This window comes from Hyla sarda, chromosome 2 (assembly GCF_029499605.1).
Source record: "Hyla sarda isolate aHylSar1 chromosome 2, aHylSar1.hap1, whole genome shotgun sequence".
NCBI lineage: Eukaryota > Metazoa > Chordata > Amphibia > Anura > Hylidae > Hyla > Hyla sarda.
The window spans coordinates 323,322,551-323,345,180 of NC_079190.1; the positions used below are offsets into that span (position 1 = coordinate 323,322,551).

General features: G+C 43.0%; 1 protein-coding gene across 2 annotated transcripts in view; it reads left to right on the forward strand.

The window, feature by feature from the left end:
- Window positions 1-22,630, forward strand: part of GNAI3 (G protein subunit alpha i3) — a 55,105-nt gene that overhangs the window by 13,143 nt on the left and 19,332 nt on the right. The window contains exons 1-5 of one of the 2 annotated variants that reach the window (XM_056557886.1): window positions 14,321-14,428; window positions 16,514-16,556; window positions 19,907-20,048; window positions 20,174-20,331; window positions 20,443-20,571. In XM_056557886.1, coding sequence (XP_056413861.1) covers window positions 16,552-16,556; window positions 19,907-20,048; window positions 20,174-20,331; window positions 20,443-20,571 — 434 coding nt within the window. In that variant the 5' untranslated portion in view covers window positions 14,321-14,428; window positions 16,514-16,551. Of the gene's footprint in view, window positions 1-14,320; window positions 14,429-16,513; window positions 16,557-19,906; window positions 20,049-20,173; window positions 20,332-20,442; window positions 20,572-22,630 lie in introns of those variants that run through there. The other variant, XM_056557885.1, reaches the window with a different exon arrangement.

Here is a 22,630-nt window from a genome sequence, read left to right on the forward strand (position 1 = left end):
CTGTGGCAGTATTATATTCAGAGGAACAGTGTGGCAGTATTCAGGGGCACAGTCTGTGGCAGTATTATATTCAGAGGAACAGTGTGGCAGTATTCAGGGGCACAGTCTGTGGCAGTATTATATTCAGAGGAACAGTGTGGCAGTATTCAGGGGCACAGTCTGTGGCAGTATTATATTCAGAGGAACAGTGTGGCAGTATTCAAGGGCACAGTCTGTGGCAGTATTATATTCAGAGGAACAGTGTGGCAGTATTCAGGGGCACAGTCTGTGGCAGTATTATATTCAGAGGAACAGTGTGGCAGTATTCAGGGGCACAGTCTGTGGCAGTATTATATTCAGAGGAACAGTGTGGCAGTATTCAGGGGCACAGTCTGTGGCAGTATTATATTCGGAGGAACAGTGTGGCAGTATTCAGGGGCACAGTCTGTGGCAGTATTATATTTAGATGAACAGTGTGGCAGTATTCAGGGGCACAGTCTGTGGCAGTATTATATTCAGAGGAACAGTGTGGCAGTATTCAGGGGCACAGTCTGTGGCAGTATTATATTCAGAGGAACAGTGTGGCAGTATTCAGGGGCACAGTCTGTGGCAGTATTATATTCAGAGGAACAGTGTGGCAGTATTCAGGGGCACAGTCTGTGGCAGTATTATATTCAGAGGAACAGTGTGGCAGTATTCAAGGGCACAGTCTGTGGCAGTATTATATTCAGAGGAACAGTGTGGCAGTATTCAGGGGCACAGTCTGTGGCAGTATTATATTCAGAGGAACAGTGTGGCAGTATTCAGGGGCACAGTCTGTGGCAGTATTATATTCAGAGGAACAGTGTGGCAGTATTCAGGGGCACAGTCTGTGGCAGTATTATATTCAGAGGAACAGTGTGGCAGTATTCAGGGGCACAGTCTGTGGCAGTATTATATTCAGAGGAACAGTGTGGCAGTATTCAGGGGCACAGTCTGTGGCAGTATTATATTTAGATGAACAGTGTGGCAGTATTCAGGGGCACAGTCTGTGGCAGTATTATATTCAGAGGAACAGTGTGGCAGTATTCAGGGGCACAGTCTGTGGCAGTATTATATTCGGAGGAACAGTGTGGCAGTATTCAGGGGCACAGTCTGTGGCAGTATTATATTTAGATGAACAGTGTGGCAGTATTCAGGGGCACAGTCTGTGGCAGTATTATATTCAGAGGAACAGTGTGGCAGTATTCAGGGGCACAGTCTGTGGCAGTATTATATTCAGAGGAACAGTGTGGCAGTATTCAGGGGCACAGTCTGTGGCAGTATTATATTCAGAGGAACAGTGTGGCAGTATTCAGGGGCACAGTCTGTGGCAGTATTATATTCAGAGGAACAGTGTGGCAGTATTCAGGGGCACAGTCTGTGGCAGTATTATATTCAGAGGAACAGTGTGGCAGTATTCAGGGGCACAGTCTGTGGCAGTATTATATTCAGAGGAACAGTGTGGCAGTATTCAGGGGCACAGTCTGTGGCAGTATTATATTCGGAGGAACAGTGTGGCAGTATTCAGGGGCACAGTCTGTGGCAGTATTATATTTAGATGAACAGTGTGGCAGTATTCAGGGGCACAGTCTGTGGCAGTATTATATTCAGAGGAACAGTGTGGCAGTATTCAGGGGCACAGTCTGTGGCAGTATTATATTCAGAGGAACAGTGTGGCAGTATTCAGGGGCACAGTCTGTGGCAGTATTATATTCAGAGGAACAGTGTGGCAGTATTCAGGGGCACAGTCTGTGGCAGTATTATATTCAGAGGAACAGTGTGGCAGTATTCAAGGGCACAGTCTGTGGCAGTATTATATTCAGAGGAACAGTGTGGCAGTATTCAGGGGCACAGTCTGTGGCAGTATTATATTCAGAGGAACAGTGTGGCAGTATTCAGGGGCACAGTCTGTGGCAGTATTATATTTAGATGAACAGTGTGGCAGTATTCAGGGGCACAGTCTGTGGCAGTATTATATTCAGAGGAACAGTGTGGCAGTATTCAGGGGCACAGTCTGTGGCAGTATTATATTCAGATGAACAGTGTGGCAGTATTCAGGGGCACAGTCTGTGGCAGTATTCAGATGAACAGTGTGGCAGTATTCAGGGGCACAGTCTGTGGCAGTATTATATTCAGATGAACAGTGTGGCAGTATTCAGGGGCACAGTCTGTGGCAGTATTATATTCAGATGAACAGTGTGGCAGTATTCAGGGGCACAGTCTGTGGCAGTATTATATTCAGATGAACAGTGTGGCAGTATTCAGGGGCACAGTCTGTGGCAGTATTATATTCAGAGGAACAGTGTGGCAGTATTCAGGGGCACAGTCTGTGGCAGTATTATATTCAGAGGAACAGTGTGGCAGTATTCAGGGGCACAGTCTGTGGCAGTATTATATTCGGAGGAACAGTGTGGCAGTATTCAGGGGCACAGTCTGTGGCAGTATTATATTTAGATGAACAGTGTGGCAGTATTCAGGGGCACAGTCTGTGGCAGTATTATATTCAGAGGAACAGTGTGGCAGTATTCAGGGGCACAGTCTGTGGCAGTATTATATTCAGAGGAACAGTGTGGCAGTATTCAGGGGCACAGTCTGTGGCAGTATTATATTCAGAGGAACAGTGTGGCAGTATTCAGGGGCACAGTCTGTGGCAGTATTATATTCAGAGGAACAGTGTGGCAGTATTCAAGGGCACAGTCTGTGGCAGTATTATATTCAGAGGAACAGTGTGGCAGTATTCAGGGGCACAGTCTGTGGCAGTATTATATTCAGAGGAACAGTGTGGCAGTATTCAGGGGCACAGTCTGTGGCAGTATTATATTTAGATGAACAGTGTGGCAGTATTCAGGGGCACAGTCTGTGGCAGTATTATATTCAGAGGAACAGTGTGGCAGTATTCAGGGGCACAGTCTGTGGCAGTATTATATTCAGATGAACAGTGTGGCAGTATTCAGGGGCACAGTCTGTGGCAGTATTCAGATGAACAGTGTGGCAGTATTCAGGGGCACAGTCTGTGGCAGTATTATATTCAGATGAACAGTGTGGCAGTATTCAGGGGCACAGTCTGTGGCAGTATTATATTCAGATGAACAGTGTGGCAGTATTCAGGGGCACAGTCTGTGGCAGTATTATATTCAGATGAACAGTGTGGCAGTATTCAGGGGCACAGTCTGTGGCAGTATTATATTCAGATGAACAGTGTGGCAGTAGCTTCCTTTATACTGTGACTTAATATTGGCGTAATAATGTTCTGCAACAGGCAGCGTTTCTTTCTTCCATGGCCACTTGGTGTGAACCAGGCCTTAGCTGTCATCTCAACCCTCCATAAGTGGACGCTCAGTTAAAGTAGTTGAATGCCCCTGCCCTATGCTGTGGTTCGGGATAAGTTTTTAATAGCTGGATAACCCCTATAATATGAAGTAAAGATGACTTTCTGCTAAGTCAGTCACTAGGTTTATCTATAAGACCCTTTCCCTTTCAGATTGAAAACAATAGATAACAAGGCGCTAAGACGTAGGGGCTATAAACCCGAAATGCGCCCATGCTGCTGCTTTCTGTGCCCGGTGCCAGTCTTTATCCTGTATGCTGACCACATGCCTGTGGATTTTATGATGTTTCCATAAAATCTGATTATTTTATCGCTGGCTGCAGTGCCAACTATCTTCTTTCCGAACTACTCTGGAGACTGCAACCATGCGGAGGATTAGTGTGAGCGAACCATTTCTTCTCTGCATAGTAGATAACAATAGACAAGGTTTCGTGCTGTATTGCCTTTTAGTTGCATGGTAATAGTTTTCAATGCGGTGTGCAGTAACCATTGTATGCACCTTGGCTGCAGGGCATCATTGAATAGGGAAGTACTGTCTTACAGGAAGGAAATCGTGCTCAGAACTATTTTGCAATCACAGGTTGACAGTTCAGTGGTTTTCACACATTTTTGTAGGGAAAAAAAGTTTTTCATGTAATTTTTTTAAACAAAGCTCGAGGTGGATACAGTAGGAAGGACAAATCCTTATTTACTACCTTAAAAACTGTGTTTAAAAAATGTCCTTACTGGTGGACAACTGTAGATCCTTTACAGAACCCGAATCTGCTTGAAAATGCATTACTGTCAATGGAGATGTTGCATTTCCGAGAGACCCTAGCCTCGAATATGCAACTGCCTGCGGTTTGCGGATTGTCTGCCAGAAATTTTTTTGTAAAAATCCGCCGTGTGAACATAGCCTTAGGTTTTGGCCACACATGGTGGATTCTCTATAGATTTTTAACACCCAATTTCTGTGCAGGAAATTTGCAGCTTTTACTGTAGCAGCAAAGTTGACAAGATTTTCAAAATCCCAACCGCATATCTGCACAAAATCCATACGGAAATTGACCTAAGGTGAGGATTTTACCTGTCCCATTGAAAGTGCAGGCATGATGTTCTAAAGCTGGAGGAGCTGAACAGATAAAAAAAATAAGAGCTGTGATCTTCTGTAACCTAAAGGTTGCCACTTCTGGGCTTGCATGAGAACCGTGGTGATGCGGGCCGTGCCCGATCTGTGAATAATACCCAATCACATGATAAAGGAATGAATATTATAATAAGATGTAGAAAGTGTTATATGGGCTAAAACCTGGTTACCGGTTCTGTTTAAATGGCCATTTTACAAATAAAAGTTGCTCCAGATAACAGTTAAGTTTGTTTTACTGTTACTTTTTATCAATAGTAAAATGGGCATTTGCTTATATACTGTATATACTCGAGTATAAGCTGAGTTTTTCAGCACGATTTTTCTTGCTGAAAACGCCCCCCCCTCGGCTTATACTCGAGTGAACTCTCCACCTGTCAATCCCTTCTCAGTGGTCTTCAACCTGCGGACCTCCAGATGTTGCAAAACTACAACTCCCAGCATGCCCGGACAGCCATCAGCTGTAGTTTTGAAACATCTGGAGGTCCGCAGGTTGAAGACCACTGCCGGACCTTCGTCATCATCCAGCCCCCCCCCCCCCCCCCCCCCTTAGTTTTCTACTCATCTCCCCTCTGTGGGAAGGAAGGGTGAGCTGGTCCGGGCCATCTATGCTGCAGGGACCGTCCGGTGGGGAGGGTTAGTCGTTCCGGGCCGGCCCCGGACTAGTGATGTTGCCTTGACGACGAAGCGCAGTGACGTCCCTGCGCATGAACGTCCCTGTGCGTCGTCGTCAAGGCAATGTCACAAGTCCGGGGTCGGCCCGGTGAAGATGGACAGCCAGGAACGACTAACCCTCTTCACTGGACGGTCCGTGCAGCATAGATGGCCCGGAACAGCTCACCCTTCCTTCCCACCGAGGGGAGGTGAGTAGAAAACTAAAGGGGGGGGGGGGGGGGTCTGGATGATGACGAAGGCTGCAGTGGTCTTCAACCTGCGGATCTCCAGATGTTTCAAATAGGGATCGACCGGTTATCGGTATGGCCGATATTATCGGCCGATAATCACGATTTTGGGCATTATCGGTATCAGCAATTATCTTGCCGATAAGCAGATAATGCCCCACCCCCCGCACCACCCCCACCGCACCGCGACCGCCACCCCCACGACCCGCCGCAACGCACCCCCGACCCACCGCACCCGACCCACCGCGCCGCGTCGCACCCCCCCACCGTGATGCTAGGCCTATGGCCCCGCAAAAGCCACTGCAGATCATTGATTTAAAGCGCCCGCTTTAAATCAATGATCTGCAGTGGTGTCGCAGGGGGTTAAATAGCCGATAACTTATACCGGAATATCGGTATAAGTTATCGGCTATCGGCCCTAACCTGCACCGATTATCGGTATCGGCCCTAAAAAAAACGATATCGGTCGATCCCTAGTTTCAAAACTACAACTCCCAGCATGCCCGGACAGCCGATGGCTGTCCGGGCATTATGGGAGTTGTAGTTTTGCAACATCTGGAGGTCAGCAGGTTGAAGACCACTGATTGAAGGGATTGACAGGTGGTGATGATGAAGTGGGGGGGGTGATGATGACGGGGGTCTGGATGATGACAGTGTGGTGATGAAATTAGGGGCCTCAGTTTATATTTGGGTCTGCTTATACTCTAGTATATACGGTAAATTACAGATGTCATTTTTATGGTCATAAAATTTAATGTGGGGGCTGTATTTCACCACATTTTTGGATTGGAGATTGCCCAAATATGCCCTAGATGAAAATAGCCATTGTTAGGTTATAGTAAAAGTTTAAAGCTAAAAATAGAGAATACTGTGAACCACAAAAAAAAAAAAAAAGTTGACGGTTATCTGGGATTAGGAAAACATAGTTGCTTTCTTCCAGATACAGTGCAACGTGTGTCCTCATTTTGTGTGTGATATTGCAGTTCCATTAAAGTGAATGGAGCAGAGTTGTAATACAACACGCAACCGTTGCGCTGTTTTAGAAAACAGCTATGTTTAAAGGGGTACTCGGCCCCTAGACATCTTATCCCCTATAGAAAGGATAGGGGATAAGATGTCAGATCACAGGGGTCCCGCCGCTGGGGACCCCTGGGATCTCGGCTGCAGCACCCACCTGTTGTGGCTTCCGGAAACGCTGGAGGCTTCGGCTCCCGACCACGGTGACGTGAGATCGTAACGTCACGACTCCGCCCCCGTGTGACGTCAAGCCCCGTCCCTCAATGCAAGTCTATGGGAGGGGCCTGTCTGCCTTTTTGGATTTTAAAGAACAGACTGGAGACACTGACCTAATGTGTATGAGGCCTCTGTCCGAAAGGCTGATCCCTTTGTTCTTTGAAAGATAAGCCACTATAAGTGTTGTCTGGCAGCGTCTCACTTCCCTATATCAGTTTAGAAACCATACATGCACGCTTGGCTGACCTGAGCTTGCATGTGTATGTGAGATCAGGAAAGATAGCTGTCCGCTACTAAACTGTATAGCCAGCTTTAGAATTTGTTATGGAACGTAGTCTCTTATGCACGTGAAGATTTTGTTTCCTTTTTTGTACTAGATTCCTCTATTTAGATTTTTTTCTTTTTTGTATGGACTGCAGTTGAATAAACATTTTCCTATTATAACTGGTCATAAATGTGAACATATTCTCTGTTCAGACCGAACTATAGATACAAAACTCTGGGGCATCAAGTGCTTTTGCATTACTGCTATTTCCTCGTCTTTCTGTTCTCCAGATCTATTTTCGTACAGGATTTTAGTGTTTATAGTACCTTAGTCATGACAATAATTGTCGATTACCATTAGATCAGTGATTATCATGGCATCCGATGGTTAGAGAACATCTGTTCTTACCCCAGCTGGTAGATGCTTTGTTCCTCTACATCTTTTCAGTGGCAAAAACCTCACTGACATCCCCAGACCATGAATAAAGAAGAAACTTTCCAGCATGTTGGGCAATGACCGTAAGTGGTAATTTAATGTGGAAAGTGCTCGTCTCCTCGGCATAAAGCTCTAGGAAAAGGTTTTAGAAACATTTAACCCCCGTCAGATAATTCGACTTATTGTAATATATGTTGCCCACTTATAAGAAAAATGCACTAATTCATTTTTATTTTATTTTTTCTGGTGTGTTTGCTCATATTCCTAGGTCATAAAGGAGAGATGCATTTTAAAGAAGTCTTTTTGTACTACTGAATATCCCTGAGGAAATGTGGGTAAATGAATTCTTAGCTTTTCCTCTCAGCAGGAAATAGTCTTCTCGGCTGGTACATTAATGTATTAGTATTAAAAAGTAAATCGATACTCTCTCCAGGACAGTGGCTGCCTGTATACTGTGTGTCCATTTGGTCTACACCCGTAAGTCCTAATTTAAGTTGGTTCCACCAGGCAGCTGTGACCCATAGAGGCATGGCGTTCACAAGTCCTGCACACACTTTTTGCCATGCAGAACAGCCCAACATCCGTCCATGTTTTATTATTGATTTCTATCTTCAGGTAAATTTTTCAGCCCGATAGGTGGCAAAATATGTCTATTTTGAAAGCTAAAGATCCGAAGAATACATATGTTATAGTGATGTAAGGTATCCATACACATGCAATAGCTTTTAGCCAACTGAATACTTGGCAACAGTTACATACAGAAGAACGTCAGGCTTGGCTGAGCAGTCATGTGTTGTGAATGGTGAGAAGTGGGGTAAGCTGCTGCAAGACTCCTTTAGCTGTGGCTTACCTCTCTAGGAACAAAATGATTGGGCAGTTAAAATCCAACATGCCTGATCAATCTCTACCCTTAAATTTTCTGTTACATGAAACGAGGCTCTCTTACATGTTAGAACACTGCCCACTGCCTTCGGCTGTCTGGCATGCGGGGTGATGTAGTTTTGCAACAGCTGGAGGCACCCCTGTTGGAAAACACTGCGTTAGGGTACATTCACATGTTTTGTCCATACGGGGACTGGATCCCAGGATGGGAAAACCGGGTACTCCTGTATCCCAACTGGCCCCGGACCCGATCTCTTTCATTTGAATGAGCCGACCGGAGTTAGATATGGACTCCACTCCGGTCGGCTTACTTTTGCCCCGTATCTGATTTTCTGACCGGACTGAAAACCGCAACATACCACAGTTTTAAGTCTGGTCAAAAAAACGGCTATGGGGCAAAAATGAGCCGACAGTAGTCTCTATCTAACTCCGGTCGGCTCATTCAAATGAAAGAGATCTGGTCCGGCTGAGATAGGGGAGCGCACGCTTTTCCCATCCCCAGCCAGATCCGGTCCCCATATGGACAAGACGTAGTGTGAATGCAGCCTTAGACAGTCAGCCGGTCCTTCTAAAGTAGATTGGTTTGGCCGCCTTTTTTCTAATATGTATGGAGCCTTGACAGTTGTCATTGTCAAAAGAAAATCAGTGTTATTCACTTTGTCTGTTTCTTTATTGCTTATACGTTTCCAAAATACAACAAACATGCACATTCAGGTCTACGCAACCAATCGAGGATACGAGCTCTCTCCAACTCTATACAACACTTTGACAAAAGTCCATAGGTCAAACTCATAGACCATAGTGTAGAATGTAAGACAAATGACACTGTTTATTTTCATAAATGTCCTCACCATTGTGCAAACTTTACAAAACATAAAATAGAATTTGGTGTAAACACGACCACACTTAAAGGGGAATTCCAGGCAAAAACTGTTTTTTTATATATCAACTGGCTCCGGAAAGTTAAACAAATTTGTAAATTACTTCTATTAAAAAATCTTAATCCTTCCAATAGTTATTAGCTTCTGAAGTTGAGTTGCTGTTTTCTGTCTAACTGCTTTCTGATGACTCACGTCCCGGGAGCTGTGCAGTTCCTATGGGGATATTCTCCCATCATGCACAGCTCCAGGGACGTGACATCATCATTGAGCAGTGAGACAGAAAACTTCAGAAGCTAATAACTATTGGCAGGATTAAGATTTTTTAATAGAAGTAATTTACAAATCTGTTTAACTTTCTGGAGCCAGTTGATATATAAAAAAAAAGTTTTTGCCTGGAATACCCCTTTAAGTCTGTTCAATTCTGATGCTGTTTCTGGATCCAATAGGCAAGAGAAATTAGGGGAAAAAAGACAACCAAACAAGCAGTATTAGAAATTCATAATCAGACTAATTAGTGTGATTTTTTTTTTAAATTATAATAAACAAATATACAAGGCTGCAGATGAACAGGGAGATTTATCAATACTGTGTAGAGAAAGTGGTGCAGTTGCCTATAGCAACCAATCAAATTGCTACTTAATTTTTTTTATTTTTTTAAGGCCTCAGGAAAATAAAAGAAACAGGTTTTGACAAATGTCCCCCAATGTTTATATACAGCCTTTTACATTTGTTTATTATATGTCAAAAAATAAATAAAATTCACTCATTTTTGGGTTTCGTGCTCTCCTTTTGTTGCACGTTTTAATGAACATTACAGAAGGGTCCAGGGACTGACTTGAAGAGGTAAATTTAGATTTCCACTATGGTAATATCTGGACTCAAAAAGATAATGATCTAATGTCAACATTTTCTACATGTAGTATAGTCATATACAGTCATGGCCGTAAATGTTGGCACCCCTGACATTTTTCAAGAAAATGAAGTATTTCTCGCAGAAAAGGATTGCAGTAACACATGTATTGCTATACACGTTTATTCCCTTTGTGTGTATTGGAACGAAACCCCCAAAAAATTAAAAAAAAAAGAGGAAAAAAAGGTAATTGGACATAATGTCACACCAAATTCCAAAAATGGGCTGGACAAAATTATTGGCACCCTTAACTTAATATTTGGTGGCACACCCTTTGGAAAAATAACTGAAATCAGTTACTTCCTATAACCATCAATAAGCTTCTTACACCTCTCAGCCGCTATGTTGGACCACTCTTCATTTGCAAACTGCTCCAAGTCTCTCTTATTGGAAAGGTGCCTTTTCCCAACAGCAATTTTAAGATCTCTCCACAGGTGTTCAATGGGATTTAGATCTGTACTCATTGCTGACCACTTCAGAACTCTCCAGCGCTTTGTTGCCATCCATTTCTGGGTGCTTTTTGATGTATGTTTGGGGTCATTGTCCTGCTGGAAGACCCAAGATCTCTAATGCAAACCCAGCTTTCTGACTCTGGGCTGTACAGTGTGACCCAAAATCCATTGGTAATCCTCAGATTTAATGATGCCTTGTACACATTCAAGGCACCCAGTGCCAGAGGCAGCAAAACAACCCCAAAACATCATTGAACCTCCACCATATTTCACTGTAGGTATTGTGTTCTTTTCTTTGTAGGCCTCATTCCATTTTTGGTAAACAGTAGAATGATGTGCTTTACCAAAAAGCTCTATCTTGGTCTCATCTGTCCACAAGACGTTTTCCTAGAAGGATTTTGGCAAAATGTAGTCTTGCTTTTTTATGTCTCTGTGTCAACAGTGGGGTCCTCCTGGGTCTCCTGCCATAGTAGAGTTTAATTTCATTTAAATGTCGACGGATAATTAGCACTTACACTGATGCTGATCCTGCAGGACAGCTTTAATATCTTTGAAACTTCTTTGAGGCTGCTTATCCACCATCTGTACTATCATGCATTGACACCTTTCATCGATTTTTCTCTTCCATCCACGCCCAGGGAGATTAGCTACAGTGCCATGGGTTGCAAACGTCTTGATAATGTTGCGCACTGTGGACAAAGGCAAATCTAGATATCTGGAGATGGACTTGTAACCTTGAGATTGTTAATATTTTTCCACAATTTTCATTCTCAAGTCCTCAGACAGTTCTCTTCTCCTCTTTCTGTTGCCCATGCTTAGTGTGGCACACACAGACACACAATGCAAAGACTAAGTGAACTTCTCTCCTTTTTATCTGCTTTCATGTGTGACTTTTATGTTGCCCACACCTGTTACTTGCCCCAGGTGAGTTTAAAGGAGCATCACATGCTTGAAACTATTTTTTTCCCACAATTTTGAAAGGGTGCCAATAATTTTGTCCAGCCCATTTTTGGAGTTTGGTGGGACATTATGTCCAATTTGTTTTTGTTTTTTTCCCTCTCTTTTCTTTGTTTTAGTTTTAATACACACAAAGGGAATAAACATGTGTATAGCAAAACCTGTGTTACTGCAATCCTTTTCTGTGAGAAATACTTCATTTTCTTGAAAAATGTATAAATTTAAAACTGTAAATGCTTTCAAGCTCTTCAGTCTTTGCTCTAATGGACTATGCTTCCAAGCATGTAACGAAAGATGCAGTATTTGTGTGGGTTGGATGTCTCTGAATGAGTAAAGTACATGTCGTATGACATAGAGTTCAGTGGTTGACTTGGCGTCATCTCAAATATAAGTCCAGATTTCCATAACTAGTTCAGGCCTATATTTCATTGCAGTCAGCCAGATTGATAAAGGTGATTAGTTTGATGTTTGTTTCTGTTTTCACTATGTTGTTCCCCTTTACAAGGCTCCTTACTTCCATTTTTTTGTCCAGAGTAACTGGAGCAGAATAAGTAGCAAGAAGAAAGCAGAAGCTTATTAATAGCACGAAGCTCTATTTCTTCTAGCTCATCTCTAAAGCCCTGCTTTATCATCTGCGTGCACTATTTATTCCATGGATTTTGCATACTTTTTTGCTTATAAAGTTTATCTCCTTCACTGCTGTCATTTTGATCTAAGTATACCCACCGCCCCTTGTATACCCGTGTCATTGCTGTGCCCACGCAGATGTTTACTTGTGTTTTCTAGTCGTGTTATTGCCTGTGGCTGTTCTAAGGGTTTGTCACAACAAGGAAGTTAAGAAGTATAGGAACAATAGCACAGCTGCCTGAGTAGCATCCATTCCTCCTCTTGCCTGGCACCGCTGGGTGCCAGCAGTCAGCTCACAAGGAGGAACACTGCTCTTAACTTTTAACACTTTCCCAACAAGAAAAGTGCTACTATGGTAATACAGTGATGGAACTTATACTATGGCCCAGATTTATCAAACTGTGTGAGAGAGAAAAAGTGGACGCATTTGTCCACAGCAGCCAATCACTGGTCAGCTTTCACTTTACCACATCTCATTAGCTGAGCTGTGATTGGTTGCAGTGGGAAAATCCCTCCACTTTTTCTCTCACACAGTTTGATAAATCTGGGCCTATATCCATGGTGTGCGATACAGTGAAATAACTAATACAGCGTATGTATTATGTTGTAGACTACGCTTGACAATATAAAGCAGGCCATTTGTAGGGGTGCTAGGGAACACGGTTTGGTTGTTGCAAATTCAAAGTGGTTGTCTCATCAGAGCAAAGTAGGTTGTCATGGTCTGTACCGGTATGTAGAGAGCGATATATAATATTGCCATATATTTTGTAGATATTAGCACATCACACTTGTGTTGGCAAATGATAGTGAGGTTCCTCATTTGTAGGCTGTTAAGCAGTTGAAAATGGAAGTTTGGTTTGCTGATGTCAGAAAACCTAAAGTAAGTCATGGGTCAACCTTCCCCTTTCATTAAAAGATGTTGCAATACGATTGACTTGTATGAAAACCTGAGGTGGCTCACCAATCTCTACACACAAGCCTTTCTTTGTTACTGCCATGTAGTCAAGAAAACATAGATAAGTCAGCGTATTAAAGCTGGTGACGTACGCCAGGAAATTTAAAGCAGGATATTAGTCTTTGTTGTTTTAAGGTTTAAATATTTGCATTTGTATTGAGCAATTGCTCAGTTGAAGTTTGCAATCTGCTTGATGTCAAATTTTCCCTATTGGCCCTTTATTAAAATTATTGGAAAAGGTAAAAAAATTAATCTCTAGTTAACTTCAGTTTTACTTAGCAACATCTCACACCTCAAGGGCATGTTCACACGTGCATATTTTTGCTGCAGCAGAAAATACATGTGAACATGTGAATTTTAATATTTTTCTATTGTACTATTTTTAAAAAAAGCTATCTTTTTATTTAACAAAATTAGCCAAGCTACATAATTGAATCAGCAGCAGGAGGCAGGTAAGAGGACCCTCTTCTGCCATTTTAGCTCATCCCCCCCCCCCCCCCCCCCCCCTCTACTGAGCTACCGGCAACTTCCACTTTTACTTTGAACTCGGCCTGGCATAAGCAGTGAGTGTCCGGCTACTGACACGCTCCAGGACACAAGGACTTTCTTTTTTTTTTTTTTATCAACTGGTGCCAGTAAGTTAAACAGATTTGTATATTACTTCTGTTAAAAATCTTAGTCCTTCCAGTACATATTAGCAGCTGTATACTACAGAGGAAGTTCTTTTCTTTTTAAGTTTTTTTCGGTCTGACCACAGTGCTCTCTACAGTCACCTCATTGTCTAGAGCAGGAGAGGTTTGCTCTGGGGATTTGTACCTGACATGGACAGAGGTGTCAGCAGAGAGCACTGTTGTCAGACAGAAAAGAAAATTCAAAAAGAAAAGAACTTCCTCTGTAGTAAACAGCAGCTGATAAGTACTGGAAGGATTAAGATTTTTAATAGACGTAATATACAAATGTGTTTTAACTTTTTTGGCACCAGTTGAGTTAGAATTTTAAAGACCTGAATGATTTTGTTACAGTAACGTCTCAGCAGGGCCATATTTTAGCAATTTACTGCCGTTTCAGTTTTTTGCTTTGTGTGTGTTCATGGCAACCATGGCCACCCACAATCTTGTTCTTGGTGTTCGATGGATAACAGAAGGAGCATCCTCCCTCTGTCATATCACTTAGATGTCATGTTCCCTATTGACTGCAGCATCTAAGGCCCCATTCACACGGTGGAATGTGGGCAGACATTCTGCAGGCTGCAGTCACGGCAAAACAACTAGGATTGCTTGATAGACGTCATAGATGGCAATGCATTTCCGAGCAGATTCTGTATACGGAATTGACGTGGTAAATCTTTCTGTGGTGTCCGGAATCAGAATTTCTGTGACAGATGTTTCTACGTCATGTGCATGGTGCAGCAGAGTCCCAGTGAAAACAGTAGAAGTCTGCTGCAGTGGAATTTCCACATGGAAAATAAGTTTATAAAGGTAAAACTTATCTTAGTTCATAATTAGTTTTATATGCGTAATTGTTATGGACATAATTATTTTAGACCAAAAATGTCTCCTTTAGCAAAAAGGCACTTTTGTGCTCTAGCCTCTGGTGGACCCCAAACATGTCTCTAAGAAACGTTTAGAAAGGTCTCAAATAGCAGGCAATAATTATGACTGGAGAAAAGGTATTCCAAATGACGGAAAATAATGTCTTATAGACTCAAACGCTTTTTGCCTGTTGGGTGTATTCACACGTGCAGTATCCTGGGAATATTTGCACAGAATTTGATGCTGCAGATTTCACTGTAAACAGCTTCAAATCTGCAGCTTCAAATCCCATGCATACTGTACTTTTGTATAGATGTTATAGATATTAATGGATATTTTTTTAGTCTACTAATATGGACCAAGAAACAGTGTGCAAATGAATGCAAATCTTGTCAGTCTTGTGGCAGCAATAATATGTACATCCTGGCTGGCCTTGGTAGAAATATGCCACCCTATAGCCACGTAGTTGCTTCTATCTGCGACATATTTTTAGTTCGCCATTGCGGACTCTTGCTTTAACATCTAGGGTTACTGGAACCACTGATTCTGACCATGTAACCCTATAGTATATCCAAAATCCATTTAACGGATAGGCACAGTAAATGATTTATAGTCCAAACATGTAAACTAGAAATATATTTCCATGATCAGAATACCATACAGTGTGCAATTGTGTCACGAGCTATATGTGCATTAACAACTAGAAACAGTGGTCCTGTGAGGAAAGGGTGCCCAGCACCTTGACGTGGGAAGTGAGTATTAAAGCAGCAAGCAAAGATTTGAAGAAATGCTTTATACAGTGATCCCTAAACTTACAATGGTCTCAACATACAATAGTTTCAACATACAATGGTCTATTCTGGACCATTGTAAGTTGAAACCAGACTCAACATACAATGTACAGACAGTCGAGATCTGTGAAACGTGTCAATGGCTGAAAGAGACGACCAATCAGAATGGGCATTCATTGGTAAAACCCCTGTATTACTGAAGTGCCTGCACTGACTGGTGTCTGGTAGCGTCCCCTACAGTATAGGGAGGTATTACATGTTCTGTACTCCTTACCTGTGCAACAGTTAGCTGCTCTTTGGGACATCAGGTGAGGGCGGCTCCATTTTACATTTTTAGGACATTGCGTGTACTGTACAGGACCCTGAAGAAGCTTCTGTCCTCTACATAGACCAGCGTTTCCCAACCAGGGTGCCTCCAGCTGTTGCAAAACTACAACTCCCAGCATGCCCGGACAGCCTTCGGCTGTCCGGGCATGCTGGGAGTTGTAGTTTTGCAACAGCTGGAGGCACCCTGGTTGGGAAACACTGACATAGACGGTGATTACTGTTATATGTAAGGATTTGCTTTATCTGTATTAGTTATCTACTTATTTATCTTTAATCCTCACTTTTTCCTATTTTTTGGATGACATTTTGGGGGCTTCAGAACCAATTACCAGGTTTTCATAGAGTTATGGTCTCAACATACAATGGTCGTCCTGGAACCGATTAATATTGTAACTTGAGGGACCACTGTATTTGGTGTATAACAGCTAGGGTAGATGAAAGGTAAAGAAACAGTGTGTGATGAATATTTGACTTACTGTGTCAAATATGTTTGTAAATGTCACTTTGTTTTATTTCAGTGGCATGTTGAGGGTGGATATCAGATTGTATCATGTAGACCATAACCCCATTTTCGGGTTTTTTATGGATGATGTCAACCTGCAAGGGGTGAAAAAAAATACAGCATACTCACCTTGCTAAATCCAGCACCAGCATTGTGTTCTTCTATGCTCCCTGCTCTGCTAATGGTGATCTAAACACTCAGGCTATTCACTGAGGCTTTAGTGGGTTTGGAACATCAAGGAGACTGCTGCTGAATCTGACAGGGAGTACGCTGTATGGTATTATCTTATTTTTACCCCAAACAGGCCGGGGTTTTTTGTTTTTTAAATCTGAAAAGCAGAAGATAGTATGCCGGATTATAAAGCGTTAAAACACCCACTGATAGTATAATCAATTCTCCTTTACCTTGCAGGTGCTGGAGAGTCTGGGAAAAGCACAATTGTGAAGCAGATGAAGTAAGTAGGGTTTCCTATATGTACTTTGATGTTGTGCCTACGCAACTGTCAGAAGACCTAGGAGACATAGTGATGTTTTCATGTATTATTTATTGTTTGAGTAGTGTAGTATGAAATAGTTTAATACTGGCAGATATTAAAGAAGCACAATGGAAAATGATTTGTTTCTTATATGGCGCAGCATTGGTTGTTATTAAATTAATGAAGTAAAGGTTCTTTGGCATTCCTTGTGCAGGGGCATAGAGACCCCCACAAATCTCAGGGGTGTGGGGGATAACATCTCAGGGGAGATTGAAAGTTCATAGGAATAAGCAGAGCCTGGAGTGTACATGGCAATGCAGCACCCTCTTTCAGCCGTAGAGCGTTCACTGGTGCTGTTCAGTCTTCTGGACTCTTTCAGCTTTCACCCAGGACTTGCGACGATCTTGGGAAGTAAGCTAGCAGCAGTGTTCCCTTGTTTGACCATATCAACAAACACATCATATCCATCATTCTCTAACTGACCCAATCCGTTATATATTGAGGCCAATAATACCAGTATCCAATGAGGAAATATTATTACCATACATATAACCATCTTACTGTTAAATAAGCTCTACAGACTATATAAGTGATTCTCTAATTGGAGTTGTCAGTTTCCTATGTTTTTTTTTTGCATCTAGCTCAGACCATCATGACTATTTCTTCCAGCCACAACTCATCTTCACAGAACCTGCCAGACAAACATTTTAGGTTCCGCTCTTTTCCAGCACCTATAGAGCCCCAAACAGTAATAATGCCCCCCCCCCTTGATGTACCACACAGAAGAGTGAGTCGGTAAGTGGGCTGTGGAAGAGTAAGTCCGTCCCCCAATTTGGTAGTTAGGTCGCTCCAGTAAGTAGACAGGTCCCTTCAGGTAGTTTCCCCTATTTCTTAAGCGCCTCAAGTAGGTATGTGCCTCTGAGCTGCCTGCATATAAAATAACAAACCGGACTCCTCTGCCCCGTTAGCCTAGTGCCCCAGTATCGCAACTCCACCCCTCTGGTGCCTTCTTCCGCTCTTCGGCCTTCTTTAGGCTGAGCCACAGTGTGATGCATTGACCACTGGCACTGGTCTTCTTCCTGGTGCTGGGGCTTAATGCATCACACTGGCACTTAGCCTATCGCATGTTGAGGCAGGACATCACTGCGGCTGGCTATTGGCTGAGCTACAGAGTGACTCGTTGATCACCAGCAACCAGGAAGAAGACAGCAATGGAAGAGTGGAGCGGCGATACCAGGGTACCGAGAAAGTGGCGGCAGTTAAGTCCAGTTAGTTGCTTTTGTATGCCAGCAGCCCAGGGAAGACTGCAAAGAAACTTTGACCTGGATATTTCTTTTTAAGACACATTTAAAGTTAAATGCTGCAGCGGCCCTGCCAACCTGCTAGGGAACCGATCTGCGGGGTATCTGCCCCTAAGCCCATGCCTTTGAGTATACCCATTTTAGCTGATGTAGTGTTACTGGGTTTGTCTACCATCTTGATTCCTATTTACTCTCTGATATGACTACAGCTTCTGACTACAGCAGAGACAGAGTGGGTGGAATCTTATTACTCATTACATGCTTTGCTCCAAACCCTAAATGCAGCAAGTGATAGATCAGTGACAAAAGGACTTCTGTCCACTAACTCACACTATATGGTGTCATATGATATGCAGCTTCAGCCTGTCTCCCATTGCGGGAAGGAAGAAACCCTGTCCGCTCTCACATGCCAGAGAACATTGTCAGGCTACAGCTCATAGGGCAAAGGAATGGAGGTTGGGGGGCCAGCTTCACAAAAATAGGTAAAACGTAACTTTTACCTTACATATTTAAAACATGGAGCAAAAAACAACAACAAAAACCTATAGGTGCATTAAAAATAAACTGCGACGCGTTTCGAACTTGCTAGGAGTTCTTAGTCAGGACTAAGAACTCCTAGCAAGTTCGAAACGTGTCGCCGTTTATTTTTAATGCACCTATAGGGTTTTTTTGTTGTTGTTTTTTGCTCCATGTTTTAAATATGTAAAGTAAAAGTTACGTTTTACCTATTTTTGTGAGCTGGACCCGCGACCTCCATTCCTTTGCTCTGTACTTTCCGGGATACAGCCCGCATCGTCCGTGCTCCAAGTCTACCTGTAAAACCGCATGATTGCCACATATCCATCCACTGATGTCCGCCACGAGTGGTGAGCTGCACTATGTTTCTTTCCTCTATCCATTTACATCTCATAGGACACTGGTAGGAAGGATGTGATAGGTGATATCAGCACCACAGGACAGACCACTTCCTGTCTGGGCCCGTCCACACTACGGGCAGCCTCCTTCGGTATTGGTGCTTAACGTACGCAGACTGCTAGTGCCATCTACTTTAAAGCCGTTATTTGGGGAACACAGCTGTACAGTTTTAGAACTAGACAAACAGCCTTAAAGGGGTTGACTGATTTTTATTTATTTTTTTCAAACAGCATCTCACTCAGCTTGACCACTGTTTTCAATGGGGTTCTGCTGTTCTGTGTACATGGAAATTCAATTTCCAAACTTTGCCAAAAGAATAAACATATCCATCTTTCGGCGGAACTCTGAAAGGTCACAGAGCTGCTGGTGTTGAATATATGTTGTAGGCATTGGCCCGAAATCCTTGTTTTCTTTACATCGAAAACTGTATATGTGTAATATCTTTTTGCTAAAGTGTATTTTATTTTTTAATTTAAAGAATCCATATATGTAGTGTCTTACAGCCATAGGCATGACGGCCATCATGCCCCCTCCCAAACCCAGCGTTCTGAACAGTTCTGAACATAATGGTCCCAGCGGCCGGGCACTAACAAACAGACATCTTATCCCCCTTATCCTTAACTGCTTTTCTTTAAGCATTTAAACTGTAGCTGGGCCTCCTATCTCTTAAGTATTTCTATATGGTGCTTTATGGTGTGCAACATTGCTTATATAATCTCCATGGTGCCATACTATGGCATCTGAAGGTTCATGCCACAATTTTCCTTCTGGTAGATACATACAGAATCCAAAAAAAAGAAACAACCCCCTGTATGTTTCCCTATGAAAGTGAAGGCATATGTAGGTTTGGTAAAAGTCTTATATGCATCTCTATGAGTGCCCTAATAATGCTCCATACAAGTCAGCAGCCATGTGCATGAGGACTTATATACCATATATTACCATATTCAACTAGCTATATTGCAGGTTCTGTGCAGGGGGATCCATTTAAGCACAATCTAACTATTACATTAATGACTGGTTCTAGCCTTTTTTTTTGTTACTTTCTTCATGGTGTACTGGTCTTTTATTAAATATGTTTGTGTACTCTATAATGTATTTTTGCGGTTTTAGAATTATCCATGAAGATGGTTATTCAGAAGAAGAATGCAAGCAGTACAAAGTGGTTGTCTACAGCAACACCATTCAGTCCATAATTGCTATAATACGAGCCATGGGCAGACTGAAGATTGATTTTGGAGATGTGGCCAGAACTGTGAGGGCTAAGTCTTTTTTTTTTTTTTCTGTGTTGCATGTGCTAATGCTGCTGCTTGAACCGCCAAAATATTTTATTGTTTGTACAACAGATTACACATTAACGTTTTATTATTTTGTATTTAGGATGATGCCCGGCAGCTATTTGTTTTGGCCAGTACTGCAGAGGAAGGTATTCTCTCCCCGGAACTTGCAGGTGTTATTATGAGGCTGTGGAAAGATGCTGGTGTGCAGGCGTGCTTTTCTCGCTCGCGTGAATACCAGCTTAATGACTCTGCCTCATAGTAAGTATGAGAAATGATAAAGTAATGCAATAAAAGCATCAAACAGAGCTTTTTAATGTTTTTTGGCTGGGCACTGTAGAAGCTCTTTTCATAAAATTTTTCTTTTAAAAGCTACTTGAATGATCTGGACAGGATTTCACAGACCAATTACATTCCTACTCAACAAGATGTTCTCCGGACACGTGTCAAAACTACGGGTATTGTGGAAACACATTTCACATTTAAAGACCTTTATTTCAAGTAAGTCAGAGCACCTGATCTTTTTCCATAGTCCTGTCATCTGATATGAAAGTTTTCTTTATTTTTCATACTTTCATAGGGGAATATTTATCAAAGGATTTAGACTGGTATTTCCTGTCCAAATTTGTCGCACAGAAAGTCGCAGTCTAAATATGTGCGACTTTTTTGCGACTTTTGCTCTAGAGGATTTTTAGAACATGATGCATTCTAGTCTATTTTAGACTGAAATGCCCTGAAAAATGCATTGGTGCTCAATTTATCAAAAGCGACTTTTCAGCGACAAGTCGCATCGGCTGAAAGTACGCTGAATTGTCAGATCATGCTGGAGTAGGTTTAAATGCAGTCTAAAGAATAGATCACAAAGTCTGTGCGCAGAATTTATCAAGAGCCGTGCGACTTTTGATAAATTAGGCGCACAATAGACCGGCCTAACCCTCTGTAGTTTGGTCTATATTGATGCGGGACATAGACAGCGTTGATAAATATCCCCCATATTGTTTTAATGTTTGCCTTGCAATAAAAGTGCCTTCTTAATATATTTTGTTCTTATAATTTTATTAATATAGTGCATTAGGGTAGGATCACACGTAATGTATCTGCAGCGTATTTTACAATGCGGATTAGCCGGTGACCTGACCCATAGTGTGCCTCCAGTTGTTGCCCTGCCCCCTGGCCTGCTTGCTGCGGCAATCCGCCGCTCTGAGCAGTCACACAGGGACCTTTGATTCACCAAGTGCACTTGCTGTGTACTCTGGCATTGCGGAGCAGCGGCGATGTCTGAGTACACTGCGCATGCCCCTGTCTTGCTGCCCGCAGCGGTGTATTGCCGCTGCGAGTAGGCCAGGGGGCGGAGCGAGTCGGTGCAACAGTTCAAGGCACACTATGGGTCACGTCACCGTGACCATACCCTCAGGGTGTATTCGCACATACAGTATCCTGCACATATTTGATGCACAAGATTAGTAGCTGCAGATTTGATGCTGTGTTCAGTCATCTAGTTAAATTGAAATCTGCAGCAGAAAATCCTGCATCTTAAATCTGCGCAGCATACTGCACATTTGAATACACCGTTAGGGCTCGTTCACACGTACAGATCCACTGTGTATATTACGCTGCAGATTCGATGTGCGAGTTGCCGCACAGTATACTATCATCACATAGCATGCGCGCTGCAACTCGCACATCACAGTGTGTCTGCTCGTAGTGGCAGATTGACGCTCCAAACAGGCACATCTGAGACACACTGTAGGGGTCCATCATCGGCGCATCCGCAGCATAAAATATGCTGTGGATCCGCCTGTGTAAATGAGCCCTTAGGGTATGTTCACACGTACAGGATCTGCTGCATATTTCCTGCAGCCGATTTTGCTACCCATTAAAGTTAAATGGTAGGAAAATCAGGTGCAAAAATATGCAGTAGATCCTGTACGTCTAGCATCATGACTCCTTTCACTGAGCAGTAATGCGTGACTGCTTAGGCCGCTGATTGGATGCGGTGACGTCAAAGTAACACTAGAGCTCTGACTAGAGGCAGAATGTAGGGTCAGCACAGGAACTGAAGCAAAGCTAAAAGTTTTGCTATTTTAATGCACTAAGGGCTTTAAAAAATGTTTTTTCCCAAGATTAAATTTTTTGTAAACCTTGGCGTGGCCCCACTGCTGGCCATGAGCGTGGCCCCACTGCTGGCCATGAGCGTGGCCCCACTGCTGGCCATGAGCGTGGCCCCACTGCTGGCCATGAGCGTGGCCCCACTGCTGGCCATGAGCGTGGCCCCACTGCTGGCCATGAGCGTGGCCCCACTGCTGGCCATGAGCGTAATGTAAACAATGACATTGGCTAACCCTCAAAGCTGATGTTAAAATTGAGACATTCGCCAGTGTATCCTTATATGAAGGACATACCTGAGCCCGCACACCAACGCCAAGGTTTCTCAAGTGGCACGGGACCTAACACTAACCTAACTGTGCATGATAAGCAAAACCAGGGGCCAGTGGGCAATTACAGCAGCATTAGGTCCAACTCACAGCCTCCTCCCAGATACCCTCCAGTGTGGCTGAGC